The sequence below is a fragment of the Nicotiana tabacum genome, chromosome 4 (assembly GCF_000715075.1).
Source record: "Nicotiana tabacum cultivar K326 chromosome 4, ASM71507v2, whole genome shotgun sequence".
Classification (NCBI taxonomy): Eukaryota; Viridiplantae; Streptophyta; class Magnoliopsida; order Solanales; family Solanaceae; genus Nicotiana; species Nicotiana tabacum.
The window spans coordinates 95,974,609-95,992,136 of NC_134083.1; the positions used below are offsets into that span (position 1 = coordinate 95,974,609).

The 17,528-nt window shown below is 35.2% G+C and overlaps 1 protein-coding gene across 3 annotated transcripts; it reads right to left on the reverse strand.

Moving 5' to 3' along the window:
- Positions 1–4,852: 4,852 nt before the first annotated feature.
- On the reverse strand, positions 4,853–12,436 carry LOC107793403 (uncharacterized). Of its 3 annotated transcripts, none has more exons than XM_075252227.1 (9): positions 12,185–12,436; positions 10,597–11,998; positions 10,131–10,249; positions 6,591–7,208; positions 6,199–6,505; positions 5,714–5,879; positions 5,476–5,575; positions 5,179–5,337; positions 4,853–4,871 (listed from the first exon to the last, which is right to left on the reverse strand). In XM_075252227.1, the coding sequence occupies exons 2-8, from the start codon at positions 11,770–11,772 to the stop codon at positions 5,220–5,222; spliced, it is 2,604 nt and encodes an 867-aa protein (XP_075108328.1). In that variant the 5' UTR covers positions 11,773–11,998; positions 12,185–12,436; the 3' UTR covers positions 4,853–4,871; positions 5,179–5,219. The 3 variants fall into 3 exon arrangements, with proteins under 3 accessions (XP_075108328.1, XP_075108329.1, XP_075108327.1); XM_075252228.1 differs by lacking the exon at positions 4,853–4,871 and having other exon boundaries at positions 5,003–5,337; positions 6,591–7,084; positions 7,166–7,208; XM_075252226.1 differs by lacking the exon at positions 4,853–4,871 and having other exon boundaries at positions 5,003–5,337.
- Positions 12,437–17,528: the final 5,092 nt, after the last annotated feature.

Sequence of the window (17,528 nt, forward strand, 5' to 3'; positions counted from 1 at the left end):
CAAAACCCAAAAACTTGGTCTAAGAACTTCTACACTTTTTCCTCAATTTTTCACCCCAAATCTCTAATTACATGATGAAATCAACGATAGATTAGTGAAATTTAATAAAAAATAAGTTAAGAAACCTTACCCCAACACTTCCTCTGAAAATCTCTCAAAATCTCGCCTTAATCCGAGCTCTCAAAGTCCAAATGTGAAATAAGAGAATGAACCCTCGTTTTGAAATTTAAGCATGTTGCCCAGTTAATTCCTTCTTCGCGAATGCGGAAAATTCCTCGCGTTCGCGAAGCACAAAGATGCTACTGCCCAGATTTCCTCTTACGCGAATGCGGGGTCCACTCATAAATGCGGTGACCAAGGGTTCTCAAGATTCGCGATCATGAAGCCCTTCTCGCGAACGCGAACGCGTGAGTCTCACCCCAGACTGCCTTCCTCATCGTGCACGCGTAACCCAGTCCGCGATCGCAGAGCACCGAGTCCTGCCCTTCGCGAACACGTGGCCATCTTCGCGAACACGAAGGGTAAACATCCAGCAAATCTATCAAGACTCTATGCGAACGCGGGATCATCATCGCGAACGCATAGAAGAACACCACAACTAAGAAAAACCAGCAACTTCAGAAATTCTTCAAATTTTCGAAATGCACCGAACATGGTCCGAATCACACCCGAGGCCCCGGGGACCTCAAACAAACATACCAACAAGTCCTAAAACATCATACAAATACGCTCGAAGCGTCAAATCACATCAAACAGCACTAGAATCACGGATCATCGATTCAAGCCTAAGAACTTATGAACTTCCGAATTCTGAAACCAACACCGATTCATACCAAAACAACTCCGATTAACCCCAAATTTTGCACACAAGTCCTAATTGATATTACGGACCTATTCCAACTTTCGAAATAGAAATTTGACCCCGATATCAAAAAGTCTTCTCCCGGTCAAACTTTTCAAAATCTTCCAAGTTTTTAATTTTCGCCAATTAATGCTGAAATGACCTATGGACCTCCAAATCAATATCCGAACACGCTCCTAAGACTCAAATCACCATACGGAGCTATTGAAACCGCCAAAACTCTATTCCGGAGTCGTCTTCACACAAGTTAAACTACGGCCAACTCCTACGACTTAAACTTCTAATTTAGGGATTATGTGTCCCATTCCACTCCGAAACTCTCCCGAACCCGACACCAAACGCCCCTGACAAGTCACATAACCACAAAATAAAATAGAGTGAGCAATAATTAGGGTATTAGGGCTAATACTGTCAAAACGACCGGCCGAATCGTTACAATATTCCCTAAATATGCTAATGATTAACATCGGTAATAAAGTAAAGTTCTTTTCCTATTTCATAAAAACATTGTACTTTTTATATTAAACTCAATATTTTTTTAAAAAAATTACATAAACCTAAATTACTAAAAAATTAGGCCTCCAAACTTACGGGGCCTAAAGCCCTTGTGCTTCACCAGCTTGGGCCTTTAGCCGCCTGTTCTCTAAGGAGCAATTTATGCAAAAAAACTCATTAAGCTTAAAATACTCATCTCATGGAAAATGAGATCTCCTAATATTGGCAATTTAGTTACTAATATTGGCAATTTAGTAATTTTAACTCTATTTTATTTTTGGTCGAAGTTACTTAGATCTCCTATTTCTAATTAATCTTGAAGAAAAGAAGAAAAAAATAGCACAGCCTAAAAAGAAGTAAGAATTTGCCCCAAGGTGATTAGAGTTAAAGTTTAGTAATTGCCAATATCGTGCACGGCCACTTGATGATTCCAACAATAATAAATATACTTCAACTCCAAACAAGTTTGAAGTTAAATCTCAATATTCATTTAAACCACTTGATGCATCCAAAAAAAGTAATATAAAAAAGAAAAAGAACTTCTCCCCAAGAAGTTGAGGGCATCCGATAGTGAACTTTAATCAAGTCACATAGAAAATTTTGAAGTAGAAGAAATGCTAAAGTTTAGTAGTAAAAATTGCACGAGGCGCCCTATTTGGTCGCCCTTATTTAACCTATACCCATTTTTTAAAAAAGTTTTAACTTGTACCCACATTTTAAACAATTTCAGGCTTCTTTCTCCTCCTCCTCCTTCTCCTCCTCCTCCTTCTTCTTCTTCTTCGGGTGATATTACTCTTTTCTCTAGATGATACTATTATTCATATGGTACAAGGTGAGTCCCGAAATGGTTGTGTGGGTTGCCAACAGAAACTACCCAATTCCATTTTTATCAACTGAACTTTTCGTTATCGCTATTGATGATGGTAATCTCAAAGTGTTGGACTCATCAAGGAACTCATATTTCTTAACACAAGTAGGCACAAGTGCATCTTCTTCACATAAAGCAAAGCTCTTGGATTCAGGAAACTTTGTTTAATTGATGATTTGTCAGGGAAGCCACTATGGCAAAGTTTTGATGAACCCACTGATACCTTCCTTCCTGGTATGAGGATGGACGATGGGAAGTTCAAGTTGACTGCTTGGAATATTATCCAAAAGGACCCAAGCACTAAAGTGCATCCTCTAGGAGTTGAAGTTCAGCAAATACTAAACAAACTTCAGCTCCTAAAATGCTGAAGTTCAGTAGATACTAAACAAACTTTAACTCCTAGAATGCTGAAGTTCAGCAATTACAAAACAAAAATTTCAGCCAAAATTGCTGAAGTTCAGCAATTATTAAACTGAAGTGCATCCTCTAGGAGCTGAAGTTCAGCAAATACTAAATAAATTTCAGCTCCTGAAATGCTAAAATTCAGCAGATACTAAACAAACTTTAGCTCCTAGAATGTTGAAGTTCAGCAATTACAAAACAAAAATTTCAGCCAAAAATGCTGAAGTTCAGCAATTATTGAACTGAAGTGCATCCTCTAGGAACTGAAATTCAGCAAATACTAAATAAACTTCAGCTCCTAAAATGTTGAAGTACAGCAGATACTAAACAAACTTTAGCTCCTAGAATGTTGAAGTTCAGTAATTACAAAACAAAAATTTCAGCCAAAATTGCTGAAGTTCAGCAATTATTGAACTGAAGTTTTCCATTGTACTATGAACTGAAGTTTGTGCGATTGCCTTTGCAAGTCAGGCCAAACTTCATGCAAAAATATCTGAAGTTTTGCTTTGATAAGTCTATATTTCAAGCAAAACATTCTGAAGTTCAAACTTCAGATATAATTTTTTGCTACTTCAGGCCCGTATGCCTGAAATTACCCGAAAAGTGGGTATGCTTACAATTTTTTTTGCAAAGCGGGTATAGGTTAAAATGTGACCCAAAAACTGGGTATAGATGCAAATCCCCTAGTTTAGTAAATACCCATCGCATGGAAAATAATTACCCGCCCCTACCCATACCGTTTTCCCCTACCCATTTTTTTTTTCAACCCAGCCAAATGACTAAGCTATTAAATTGCCAATTCAAGCCAAGCCAAATTAAGTCAAGTCAAGTCAAACCAAGCCAAGTCAATTCAAGCCAAGCCGAACCAAGTCAAGCCAAGCCGAACCAAGCTAAGCCAAGCCAAATGGGTAAAAAAAAATTGGGATGGGTGGGTAGGTAGGTTAGGCAATTAATTTTAATTGGGTAGGTATATATTGTAAATAATTTTCAAATGGATAAAGAAGGGTAATTATTTTAAGCTCGATAGGTATTTTGCATAAATTGCTCTATTTTCCATATTTGAAGGCTCGAATCTTTTTCTCTTTGTTTTTCTGGCCGATGGCTCCCACAAGAGTAGCCAAAATAGAATTTAGGTGGCATTTTTTGGCAAAACTTGAAACGAACGGCGCAAATTTTTTTCGAGTGCCTCCAACAAGTAACAAAAAGCACGAAACATGACAATTAAAAGTAGAAGACAAACTTAATTGGAACGGAATTGAAAAGATTATCAACCTCTGCATCAAAGAGTAGTTTGTCAACTTAGGGTAATAACTTATTCACACCGGTTATTTATATTAAAACTAGTAGATTCACTTAATCAAGGTTAATTCCATGTATTTCCACATCAGTGAATCACTCAACCACACTTGATATGATTTGGTGTAAAAATTTTGTCCGTCAACTTAGTCCAATCAAACGTCATTACGCACCACTTCGTAGTGATAAAGAGTCTTTCCAAAATCCTTTATTTTAGACCAAAATAAATCTTCCTGTCTCTCATTTCCGTTGAAGTCAAGGTGGCACTGAACAACAATCACTAACATTGCTCAGTTTTAAGAAAAAATCCTTAAACACGAAATAGCACACTGTCTTTCTTAACGTTATTACTAATATTACTTTGGCTTCTAAACCGAAACTTTATGAAACTTACTCATAATTAATGATAGGTATTGAACCAAAGAATTATACTCGTGATGTTGACCAACGATCATGACAGAGAACTATAAAACAACCAAACAACCATGACATTATTCAGTTTTAAATATATTTCCTCAAACACGAATTTGTGCACTTCTCATTCCTGATGTTATTAGTTTGACTTCCAAAACGAAACAATGCAAAACTTTACTCAACGTCTATGGTAGGTATTCAACCAAAAAATGTAGTCGTCATAATGACCAATGATCAATTTATGTATGACTAGGCTAATGTCGATTGGGCGGTTGAAAATTGAATTTATTCATACGTAAATTGATCAATTTTTATCATTTCGACACTTAGTTATCTGATGACAATTGGTCAAAATTAATCGTAAAAGATCACCATTATTTCAAATAAAACTGCAAATCAAAGTTTTAGAGATGATATTCGAACTTATGAATAGTTCATGAACCTCCCAATGCCGTTTCCTTCTTTTTCCCTGTAAACAGCAGCAGCACCAGCGAGAACCACTGCCCTATAAACCAATACATACTCTCTCTTCACCTAGTTTTAAGCCAAAAATATAATATAACTAGAATAAAAAAGGAAAAGAAATCGGTGCTTCTTGCTTAATCCAAAAAAGGAAAAGGAAAAGGAAAAAAAAACAAAAGAACAAAATCAGAATAAGTCATTAATTGGAAAAGAATTAACCTTCATTTACGAATGAATGATGCTATAACAGTGCCGGTAGTTATCCCAACTATACAGCGCGTAACCACATAATCAGAAGAACAGAGGCAAGTAAGCACTCTACAAGTAAGGAATCTAAGAAGCTCGGCAAGAGGGAGCATACAACTCCTCTATAACTTACCAATTTTTCTCAGTTTTTCTTGAGCTTCCTGTCCTTTCTTTTTAGAGTATCGAGTAAGCTCGGATCACCTCAACAATGGGTGCCCGGCACAATGGACACTTCCCTCCACCTCGGACCAATTCATTTGCACATGTGGAGCAAGTGCACATGTGCCCACATCTGCCAAAATACAAAGAAAGCATTAACTATCAAAAGATCTTGAACACAACGTTGTTATATCACTCAATAAGACTCATTAATTGTACTTTTTAAAGTAGTTGCTGCAAGGTACATGAAACTGCATAACAAAAAATTTACCTGTACAACAAGGCATCAATGTGATTATCACAACAAATACAGCAAGTACCCTTTTTCACGTGGCCCCATTTAGATCCATCGGCTGAAGTCTCAGCAATTCCTGTGATAAATTTGCAGGTAAAAACCCAATCAGAAGAAATTAACTGATGTTGAAGAGAAACAGATAAATGGGTTAGAGGAGGTACGACAATCATAAGAGCTTCAATGTTTTATCGTATGCCGTAGATGAGAGACAGACCTTGTCCGCCAGCTGACCTATTCAAAGCAGCTGAAACTTCCTGTCTGACAGAACGTTGCAACTCCAGTTGCATATCCATGCAGGCCTCCAACATCTTTTGCATGTGATTCATACCTTGCTGTAGTCTTCCCATGTCCGCTCTAAGATCATTCATCGCCTCCCACTCCTGCTCCAGAACAGAATGCGCTCAATTCCGGATAAAGCAGCATAAATATACTGAAATCATTCTTTTATGGAACATATAAAGACCGTGGGACAATTTGATAGGATGTAACTACTATAGATACTGTAATGAACAGAATATTATTCTGTTCATATTGGAGACATACTAAATTAGATGCTTTTCTTACCAGCATATAAAGAATGTAAGATTCTAAGTTGTGAAAGGATGTAGGAAGGGAAGCATAGCCTTAAGGTATCACTATCAACTGGAAAAATTATCAGGACATCTAACAATAGCTTCTAGGAAGGGCTGGTAAGCTTACAAGTTCAGAACGATGCACAGTGTGACGTGGCCAAGCAGACTGGTGCACATCCTGATGCCAAAGTGGTTGTGGAGGAGGTTCAGGAGGAGATGGTCGCACAAGTGAAGGCCTGCTAATTCCTTCCGGTTGAGCAACATTTCTCTCATCATTCTGTAGGTCCTGATCTCTTTCGGGTGAACTTGGAATAGGCAAGTTCCTATGCATATCCCACTCAATTGGAGTGCGGCCTTGCCTTTCTACATATGACTGAATTAAATGATCTAAACTTTCGCGGAAGCCACTGCGAAGAAGATTGGAAACACTCCTCCTACCAGACAAAGAATCTCAACAAATAAAGAACAAGAAGACCTCATAAGCACAGATGGGAAAACAGAATGACACATGCATTTTACCTGCTAAGAAGCTCCCTGAGTTCCATACTATACACATTATCATCATCGGGCGGATGGAATCTACTAACTCTCCTATAAGGGACAGAACGCCGCATTCTAGGAGGATCAGAAGGCCCTTCTGACCAATTCTCCACAGCTTCTCGTGACCCATCCTCATGCCAAACCTCATGATTTTCTGGTAAACGGAGTTCATCTCTGTTCACTTCACCTGTTGTTTCAGGGGGCCAAGCAATTGGTTGATTTTGTGGCCAATTCCCACTTGTATTCTCCATAGTTCCACGAGTCCGTTCATTAGAAGTTGCACCGCGGTGATTTCCTCCCTCAGCTTCAACAACAGGTTCCACTTGACGCCTTCCTTGGTTAGGAGATGCTAGCTGATTTGTAGCCTGACCAGCTGTAGTGGAATCAACATTCTCTCTGTGATCAGGCAACTGATGAGTACTCCGTTCCTGTTCCCTAGACTGCAGCTGCTCAAGATTTTCGTTTTGTACCTCCTGTGAAGGATTTGTACGAGTCTGGTTATTTCTCAAACCACCGTTGCCACTGTTAGATGAAGATTCAGAATTGCTGCTTACTTGACCACGTACAATGTTTTCTAATCTGGAGCGGAATCCTTCCCTGGTTGAGATAAAAGAACAAGAAGTCATGCATTAACACAATAAAAGTTATCATTTTGCAAAAATAGCTATAAATGCAGATTCTTTCACAAAAGTACAGAAAGCTGAGAATCAGGGCAAATTATGTCTGGGAAATGTAAAATCACTTAGGTAGCCATCTCATGCAAGGGATAAGATGAAGCAGGAAACACAAAGCAGAAAATCTTTTCAAAGATTAAAGCTCCATAATAAAGCAGAAAATGAAAATGTGGATTCTTTGTCTGCTTCTAGAAATTCCAAAAAGGAGAATTCACACTAAGCGGGCCATTTTTAAGATATGCATAATCAAATAATTACTAAACAATGTTACAAGCATCATATAAGAAAGAAAAAATACATTGTGGCATTCAAACTAAGATCTATAAAACATTACTATCAAACTAAAGGTGGTTTCGTCGAAGCTACTTTATCCTCTAGTTCATTTTATTTTCACAAAAGGTCCGCATTCAATTACCTCAACTCCCTTTTAGCCACAGTTAACATGCCTAATTTGAGATCAATCCGCCTGAGTTCTTAATGAGTGAAAGACCGCAATAATCTCTTTGATAGCTTATACAGTACTACAACATATAAATAAAAAATAAAAAAGGAAGAACACAATACATTCTGAAATCTCAGATATCATAACAAAAAGATCTCCTATTGAAGTGGTTCTGGAGATTTAATCTTAAAGAAGGTTCTCTCTGGAAGATGGTGGTAACCAAGAAGTATGGGATGGACAATAATTGGTGCAATAAAACAAACAAGTCGACTTATGGAGTAAGTGTATGGAAGTACATTAGAAGTCTGGGGGATGACTTCAGGTGCAATACCTTGGTGAGAAATATTGAGTAACTGCTATAATGCTGGACTAGCAAGGACATTGGGAAAGGGAAGCGGAAGATATGGGAGACCATTCCTGCATGTCTGGTGGGTGATTTGGAGGTAGAGGAACCAAAGATGTTTCTTGAAAACAAATATGACAACATTTATATTCTGTAATACAGATGTATTCCCTTTTTTGGGGTTTTGGTGTAGGCTAGAAGATGTTAATACAGTTGATAAGATGAAAGATTTTCTCAGCTTCCTACAGTAATTGTAAGAGAACTGAATAGTGTATAATTTTGGCACAATCTTTGTGCTTCATGTATATAACCTTATGATTCTCAAAAAGAAGAATATAATATAAAAGGGGGTTCCTTCATAAATCTTCACTTTTCAGAAAATCCAACATTATTAAGCATGGTTGCATTGCCATTTTTTCCTTTCTGTTTGTTGTTTTGTGTGTGTGTGTGTGTGTGTGTGTGGGGGGGGGGGGGGGGGGGATGTTAAGATCCACTAAGATAGATACACGAAACAGATACTGAACTGAAATTACTCTATAGCCTCACATGCACAATTTGTACTTAAAAGTGTCAATTATAGACAGAAGAGAAAGAGAACTCAAGAAAATATACGGCCAACAGAAAAGGAGAAAAGAACTGAAATGTGCAGAGAGACCAAGAGACCAATTCACAAGCAGCTTTTAGGGGAAAACAACCAAAGTAATCCTTATAAACAAATAACGACCATACTTGAACACATCTATAGGCCTGTACTGCAGTATTTTTGAGTTCTAAGCGATCTTAGACACAACAGTTCAATGACATTAGTCAAGCAATAAAATTTAATAGCCAAATAACTCAACTTGAATTCAGATGAGAATAGTAAGATCACCTAACGTGTCCCCAAATACACCACATGAGATGTTTAGCCAAAACGGATAAGTGTTTTTGAGCAGCAGTAGAAGCAGTTTTCTGCTTTTGGAAAGAAGCTGCAAATTCTAGCTTTTTTAAAAAAGCAGAAGCAGAAAATTAATTTTTTTTCAAGACAAAAATATCCTTACCATGAATTTATATTTTCCAAATTATCCCTCATTAATTTAACCTTTTTCTTTTCTTTTTTTTTTTGTTTCTACCATCCCTTTCTTCTCTTTTTTATTTCGGCGTATTTTTGTTCTCCTTCTACTATCCTCTTTGGAATAGTCCTTCTACTATAAATAAATCTCTTTTTTTTTTATTCTGTCGTTTCTTCTTTTCCTCGTCTCCTATTCCTCTTTGAAATAATTTACAAGGCTAATCACTAGATTCAAACATTCGCTTCACAAGATATGATTTTTGTTTTTCTTTTGTATATTATATGATCTCTTGTTTGTAGTTTTATTTCTATTTCTTTTTGGCATGCATGCATATATTATAATTGAAAAAATGCAATACTTCCTAATAGATAAAAAAATTATATTTATTTAAATAAAAATAAAAAATTAATTAAATTCTTTTACAATAAATATTTTAAAAAGTTCTCTTTTAATTTATACTAATTGTAAAATTAATATTGATATTGTCCTTTTTTTGTAATTTGATACTCAAAACTCAAAAGTACTTTTTGAAGGGATTCGCCAAACACAATTTGCTTATTAAATATAGCAAAAAACACTTCTTAAATAAATTGGCCAAACACAAACTGCTACTCTCAAAAAATACTTATTCGAAAAGCACTTTTGAACAAAGTACTTCTCAAAATAAGTAGCTTTTGGCAGCTTGGCCAAACGGGCTCTTAGCCTTGGCTATCAACAAACTGGATGATAGCACAAAAACCTAGTTGGTAATGCTGGAACCTTAATAAGTTACTATGATATGATCATACTTGAGGGTACTATCCATCATTTTATAAACACATGAATCATTCTGACAGCTGCAGAAGTTAATTGGACCAGATGTTACTGCCCTACAGCAAAACTGAAAGAGTATGCAGCACGGGAAAAGACATTTGATAACTTATTACATAGGACAAGCTTCAACAAGTAATAAATTTCAATTATTGAGACAAATCCTGCAGCAAAACACAACTAAACCAGGCCATATACCTGAGCCCAGAGACAGTGTGGCGTTGCCTAAGCTGAACTAATTCGTTTGCTGCCATTGAAGGTGGTCTCTCTTCCTCAGCAGGCACTTCATTTCTCAAGAACCTTCCTCTGAGTAGTGACTGTAAAAGGGTATAAAATGAGATACCTAAGCAAGTAAGCAACAACTCTAGAAAAAATTAGCTGACAGTCAGTTCAAAGACACCTCCAGTACAGCCGGCAACACTCAAACAGGCTAGTTGTATCTACCTCTAATAGGAACAAAGTAAAACCAAGCACATTTCAAGACAGTGAATATCTTTGTAATTTCAATTCTCAACTTCAAAATGTCAAACTTCACAATTAACAAAGGACAAACAACATAATGCACAAATGGACAATTAAATCATGAGTTCTGTTGAGGATTCCGTAAGTAAAATAGAAGATGAAAACTGGATGAAGAATAAAGGGATAAAGATTAGAAACTAACCTGAATCCTACTGCGATGGGCAAAATCAGAAACTGCACGATGCTCTAAAAGACCCTGAAGCTCCCCCTGTCTTTCCCTTTCAATCCTCAAAAGCAAATCAAGTAAAGCTTGCCTTCCACGCAGCCTCAGCATGTCTCTTCTTACATGCTCTGGCTGGCCTTCCTCATGGTCAACAGCGGACCCATCACGAACACGATCAACTTGAGCACTAAGCCCACTGGATTGTTCTTCCCTTCTGCCACCACGAGCTCCTCTTTGTTGACTAGTCATTTGGACCCACTCCCTCACAATTCTTACCCTTTCACGCTCTGTCTCCCCCAGCCATTCGCCTCTTGGGCCACCGTTCCTCTGGGAGACATTAGATGAATGGTCACTGACCCCGCTCTCCATCCATCCACGAACGATTTGCCTCACCCTCTCCCTCTCAACTTCCCCTAGGTCAGGAGACTGTTCACGGCTGGAGTTTTCATGCTCGCTGTTCTCAATCTGTGGTCCAATCACATCAGGAGACCAAGTACCATATTCATTCTCACTCTCATTAGCATCCACCAAACTACCATGGTTCTCACTCTCCCGGCTTTCTGAAATACTAGTACTAGAAATATTGGTACTAGAATCCACACTCCTCTGTTGTGTCAGTCTTTCCCTCACCCTATCTCGGGCACGATTCAGTATATGCTCATCCTCCAACTCCCGCCACATTTGCAAGATGGTCGAAGCTCTACTGCTCCTCTCAGCATCACCCTGATGCCTTGAACTAGGAGATCGTGATTCTCTCAAGAACGAAGAATCAAGCGTCGATACAGTATGCAAACCAGAAAGTGTCATCAACTCCGACTCACGATTCCTCCTCTCGATAGTGGTGATCATATCTTCTGCCTGTCTAGCAGCCCACCTACTCAAAATCCGTGAATGCCTCCTCCTAGCAGCAGAAGACTCAGCCAGGTCATCACCACCTTCAATTCCTGAACTCCTCCTTCTCCTTCTCACAAGACGATCATTGCTCTCATCGTCCTCGTCTTCAGTGTTGCGTGCTGAACTACAAGAAGCAAACGACATACACTCATCCAAGTGCCCGCGCATTATTAACTCCTCCCAACCCCTCTCAAATTCAGAGCTGGCATCATCCCCTGTGCTCTCGGGCTTCTGTTGCAGTTGTTGCTGAACATCAGTCATCCTTCAAACCCCACTACCCCCAACCTAAGACTCTTAACACATCATACAACAATGAAATTGCCCTAATTAAAACCCACCTAAATGCAGAACACACCATTTTTCCCCACCAAAATCATACAAATTCCTCCCAAGTAACTCCATCTACTAAACCCTAAACCTAATTTCTCATCAAATTTCATTAAATCCATAGATGGCCAATGCCACGTTTGATAAATACCACAAGCACCTGATCAGATTACACAGGTCAGACAAGTTATAAAAAAATTCCAGATTTTATCACTGCAATGAAAATATATACACGCAAAAGACGAATTAAACATAATTCTATTACGAGATTGAATAAATTGAACTGGAAAGTGAAACAGTAGAGTAGAAGTAGCAAATGATAGCTAGGTCAAAAAGGGAAACGTACCAGTGAAGGTTGTTGCTTATGGCTGAAGAGTGTAAGAATCAAATAACAAACTGATTGTAAGTCCACCATAGAATGCGTATTATGTTTATATAATGTAGTATTGTATAGGGGGAGAAACAGAAAAGATGAAAGAGAAGAGAAATGGTAAAAACAAAAGATGATCTGGGAAATTACGATATTGTTGAAAGATGGGGAGCTTTTGTGTTATTTTTTATTGTTTCAGAAAAGAAAGACCAAATGAGAGGAGCGGCGATATTATTATGAAGCTGACATGTCATCATTTATTTTATTTTATTTTTTTGTTGGCACTGTTCGCTTTTTCGCTTTTTATTTTTTTAGTCACACCCTCCAACTTTTTAAAATGGAAAGACTAATCACTAATCAGAGCAGTCAGCACGCAACTTTACTCGTTAATTTAACGACTAACAGTTACTCCTACTATAAGAGAAGATTGAAATAGAATTACCACCAAATTACTTTATTATTTTAATGTTATCCAACATTACCTACTGATTATTTCAGAATATTTCACTTTGTTCAAGTAACTCGGTATATGTGTACAAATTTTTTATGCACAATCAAACAAAAAAAAAGAGCTATAAACCTTTTTCTAGAATTTAAATATATTATGGAAAAACTTTGATGTTCAACGTTATATTTTCAAAAGGAATTGATGAAAAATATATAATATAAAATATCGGACTTTAATATTGTCATGACCCAAAATTTCATCACAGGCGTCGTGATGGAGAGACTAAGTAAGCCGATTATAATTATAATTTAAGCCAAAAAAATTTTTATTTCAATACAGGTGTCAAAACCAACAGCAGGGCAACAAGAACATCATTAATATTGCTCAACAAATAACGAATACAAGTACAATCAATTAATCAAGTCCTAACACATATTTCGTACATAAATAATCACCATGAATTAGTTAGAGGTAGTAGACATACCTATTGTAGATCAAATCTTGAAAGATAACTTTTGGGGTGTTCTTGAGATTTTGAAAAAATCATATGCAATCCCATCAAAACCTTGTTGTAACTAGTGATTGAGAAGTGAAATCATCATAAAACACACTTAAAAATTCACCTTAGGTGTGTATTGGAAGCCTTGACCAGATGGGTGATGGAGAGAAAGCCCTAGTATTGAAGAAATGACTTAGCCCCTCTCTCTATCCGTCATTGGGTTTATTTAATGAGCTCCTACGTGCGCGGCTGCGCACCCGGGCAAGTGCCCGCGCACCTAAGGCAGAAAGTCTCAAATATGCGCGGCCGCGCATCTGGGCGCGCATATGACATAGGTCCAGTACAATGGCCATAACTTTCTGTATACTTGTCCAAATGACAAACGGTTTAATGCGTTGGAAACTAGACTCAAATAGATTTGATTTGATAGGTTACACACCATATAACTCTTTATATCTTGAGAGTTATGCTCATTTGAAGTTAGGTCTTATGAGAACTTACTTGAAACTTTATCCCAGCATATAATTTCCAAGTTGACTTAGCCTTAGGGCTCTTCTTAGACCATAAACCATTCTTAATGCACCTAATACATATATTATCATGATCAACTAATATCATTCAAATTAATAGTCTTGTTCATACCCGAATTAATATAATTAGCATACGTCAAACTTCTTAATGGTCTTAAAACACTTGGAATTTTTTCGGGATGTTATAAATATTATGAATCTGAAGTTAGAAGAGATGCAAGAATAATTCCCCCAAAGTAAAAATAAGACGTGAGATATTAACAATTTAAAATAAGGACAAAAATTTATATAAGGAAAAGAATTTATTGATTTTAAAGTCCTAAATATTAAAACCTTTTACCTAGTTCAATAAGAAAATATTTAGTAACAAAAATTTTAGTTGATTTTAAAGTGATAGATATTAGGAAAGTTAATTAAATTACAACTCTAATGTGAAACCTATTTTTAAAGGGTAAAAAAGGCGATGATCAATTTAGTCATGTTAGTTAGATAATTATGTATTATAGTTTAAAAATATTTAATGTGATGGTATTTTACCGAACACTTATTTGTAGATAATATTTTTTGTATATATTTCCTTCTAATGTTTTGGTTGCTCTGCCATAACCAGAACTCTTGTTGTAAGTGCAATATATAGTTGTTCGTGTAAGAAAATATATTGCGGTAAATATACTCCAATATTTAGGATGTTTGTCCTTGTGCTTTATTTATTATAATTGCAAAACACAAAATATACTGAAAATTATTTTCACACAAATTTAAAAGGATATTCTTGAGTTTCGGAAGACGAAAGTTGAATTCGGGGAAAAATACATACTTAGAAGCACATTGACCAGTATCATTATGCATGTATGAAGTTGTTATCAAAACTTCTATATGTCATCCGTGTGCTATTATAAAAGCTATTTAAGTAGCATGATGGACATAGTTTTCTTCAAAATTAACTTCAAAATTAACCTATATGCAATGGAAGATCAATTTTAACTTAGTCTATTATATATACACGTAAAAAATAATGAGCGTGACAACTGTATGGTAGAAAGGCATTTGGTATTAAAGTATTTGCGTATTTTTCTTGGTAGTAATTATTGATATCATCTTCTGCTAAGTCAAAAAATGAAAAATATTTTATCTTTACCACAAAACTTTACAATCAACCTTTTATTTAGTTGATCAACATATTCATTTATGCTAACTAAGATAGTTCTTTCATTTCTATTATGTAATTTGCATAAATTACATTTTATTCTAATGATAAAAATATTTTCCTTATTAAATGCACTACTATTACCATTAGAGTTGATAACCATGTGTTCTAGAAGAACCAAATCATCTTTTATTGGATGCTCTTCTTTGTTTTCGACACGAATCAATAAGTCACTGAATGCTTGATCTATTCTTACTTTTATATTTCTTGTCAATTGAGTCTTTTTCATTTGAGGCCGTAAGTATAATTTTGGCAAACTAACTTTTACAATCTCTGCTTTTGTCGATTTTAGGACTACTGGTAGTACTTGACAAAAATCACCTCCCAAACCATTACTTTTTCACCAAACGGTTCAATGATATCCAATATATCTCTAAAACTCAGGGCAATTATTTCGATCGTTTTACACTTAGCCATAAGCGCTTCATCCCATATTATCAATTTTGTTTTTCTTATAAATTAGCATCATTGTTCTACTTTGATATATTTATGGTGGTTATTTTAGTTGTTTGAAAAGGTATATCAAATCTAAAGCAAGTTGTATGACCTCGTAATAAAATCGTTGTCGATACACCACTTGTTGTTATTGCTAATAGTTTCATGCCTCTTGATATGATATTTGCAAGTAATGCATGACATAGTAATATTATTTCGATTTCACCGGAGACATCTACAAAGGATAATCCCGGCCCGCTATACTAGAGTCGACTTTTTATAATATAATCTTGAAAGCTTGTTCTTGTTCAAGATTTAGTTTTGATTGTGCTTCCTTAGACACTTGTATAACCTTTTGATTCTTAATATTATACTAACATTTTTTACTTTGTGTTCTAACTTTTTTAATCGCCAACACTCTTTTTATGGAATAAATTTATGTACCTTAAGATTTCTTTTAACTTGAAAAATAATTTTACTCATAAAGTAAAATTTATTTTATGTTGATTCAAATTCTTAATATTAGTTCATCTCTTGTTTTGAATATTTAATTATAATCATAATTTTATTCACCATAAATTTTATTTTCAAAGAGTAAACTAAAGAGGTAGCGAGACTAAGCGCAATTTCAGGAAGAGTTGGACCCTTGCCTCTAGGCTTCTGATCGACCTGACATTCCACTTTTAGATCTTTATGTTTGCGGAATCATTAGTGGGATTGATTCTTACCAACCATTTTTTTTCTCTTTCTCACACATTTATCTTAAATATTTTCTTAGCTTTTCTTTAATAATTGGGTATATTTTTCAATATTACACAAAAAATTGATAATAAAAAATATTACTTGGGTATGAAAGCAGTTCAAATATAATATAAAATACATTATCGTGGGGATATTTCTTTTTCAATTTCAACGCTTTATGCAATCCATTTAATATTACTTTTAGTCTTTCTTGGTATGGGACTAATGTATTGCCAATACGGAGGATTCTTATGGAAATGATTTTATTAAACCTTACTACATTTTTAATAAGAATTTGGATAATTTTATTAATTTTAAACTCTTAAATATTAAAAAATATTAACATAGAAGGTATTGTAGTACAAAAAAATAGGTTATTACAGTTATGTCATTTTCCTATGAGTTCTTTTATTTGATATTTTAGGGCTATTTTGGTCTATCAATCTTGTATTCATACTTTTATAATAATATATGCTCTCATTTTTAAAATGAATTTGGAAATAGAATACATTCTCAAATTAAATTGTAATAGGGCAAAATAATACGTTTTCAAAGTAAATTAGTAATAGAAATATTTAAGAAGTATATCCTAAAAATAATAGGATTACATGACTAAAAATATGTCTCTATTCCGGAAGTGATTATACTAATAGGAATTTTAACGTGTTCATAAAGGTATTAAGTTTATATGTTAATATATAGTATTATATGTCTATGCCCGAAAGTAATTATACTAAAATCATTCCTAAAGATAATCATGAGATTCCTAACGTGTAATATTATATATCCTAAAACTAATAGGATTATAAGGCTAATGCCTAGAATTACGGTTATTTCCTTCTATTGTGAGTTATTATGCTTAATACTATACGGCTATTTTTATAAATCAACATTGTATTCATATTTTAATAATAATAATAATATAGATAGATAGATAGATTATTATTCTTTTTGTTTTACTTTTCTTTCTTTGTCATTCAAAATAGTGGGATCACATTAGAACAGGTTAATTGTTTCACCTTTGCGCTGGTGAGGGACAAAGCAAGCATTAGAACAGGTAAAATTATGATAAAAGGACTTTTGATCTTATGATATCTAGAAAAGATTCTCTAAGATATCTTCTCTCTTTTTTTCTCAAAGTCAAGCAATTATTTTCTCAAAGCGTAAAAAAGATGTCATCATTGATTGCAATTGGCTACAAATTCATTACAAGTAATTATATATGTGAGTTACAAATGATGTGTGGTGCCAACTAAAAAAAAACAATTAAAGTTACACATTGGCTTAATTTGATTATGTTTAAGGTTGCAAAAGTTTTTTTCTTGCACACAAGATTTCCCTCCGAATAAGACATACTCATTTGGAGTAATTGAACTTGTCTTTAACTCAAGTCATAGCCAAAACTTATTATGGACACTGAATACCAATGAAGTAGATAAAAATCATAAAAGATTAAGATT

What these genes read in the sequence shown, in the direction of transcription:
- LOC107793403 (XM_075252227.1), bottom strand. Translation starts at nt 11,772, where the DNA reads ATGACTGATGTTCAGCAACAACTGCAACAGAAGCCCGAGAGCACAGGG. An exon ending in CACACTGTCTCTGGGCTCAG is followed by an intron (nt 7,209 to 10,130) that starts GTATATGGCCTG and finishes TATCTCAACCAG; the next exon opens with GGAAGGATTCCGCTCCAGAT. An exon ending in CTGTGCATCGTTCTGAACTT is followed by an intron (nt 5,880 to 6,198) that starts GTAAGCTTACCA and finishes GTTCTGGAGCAG; the next exon opens with GAGTGGGAGGCGATGAATGA.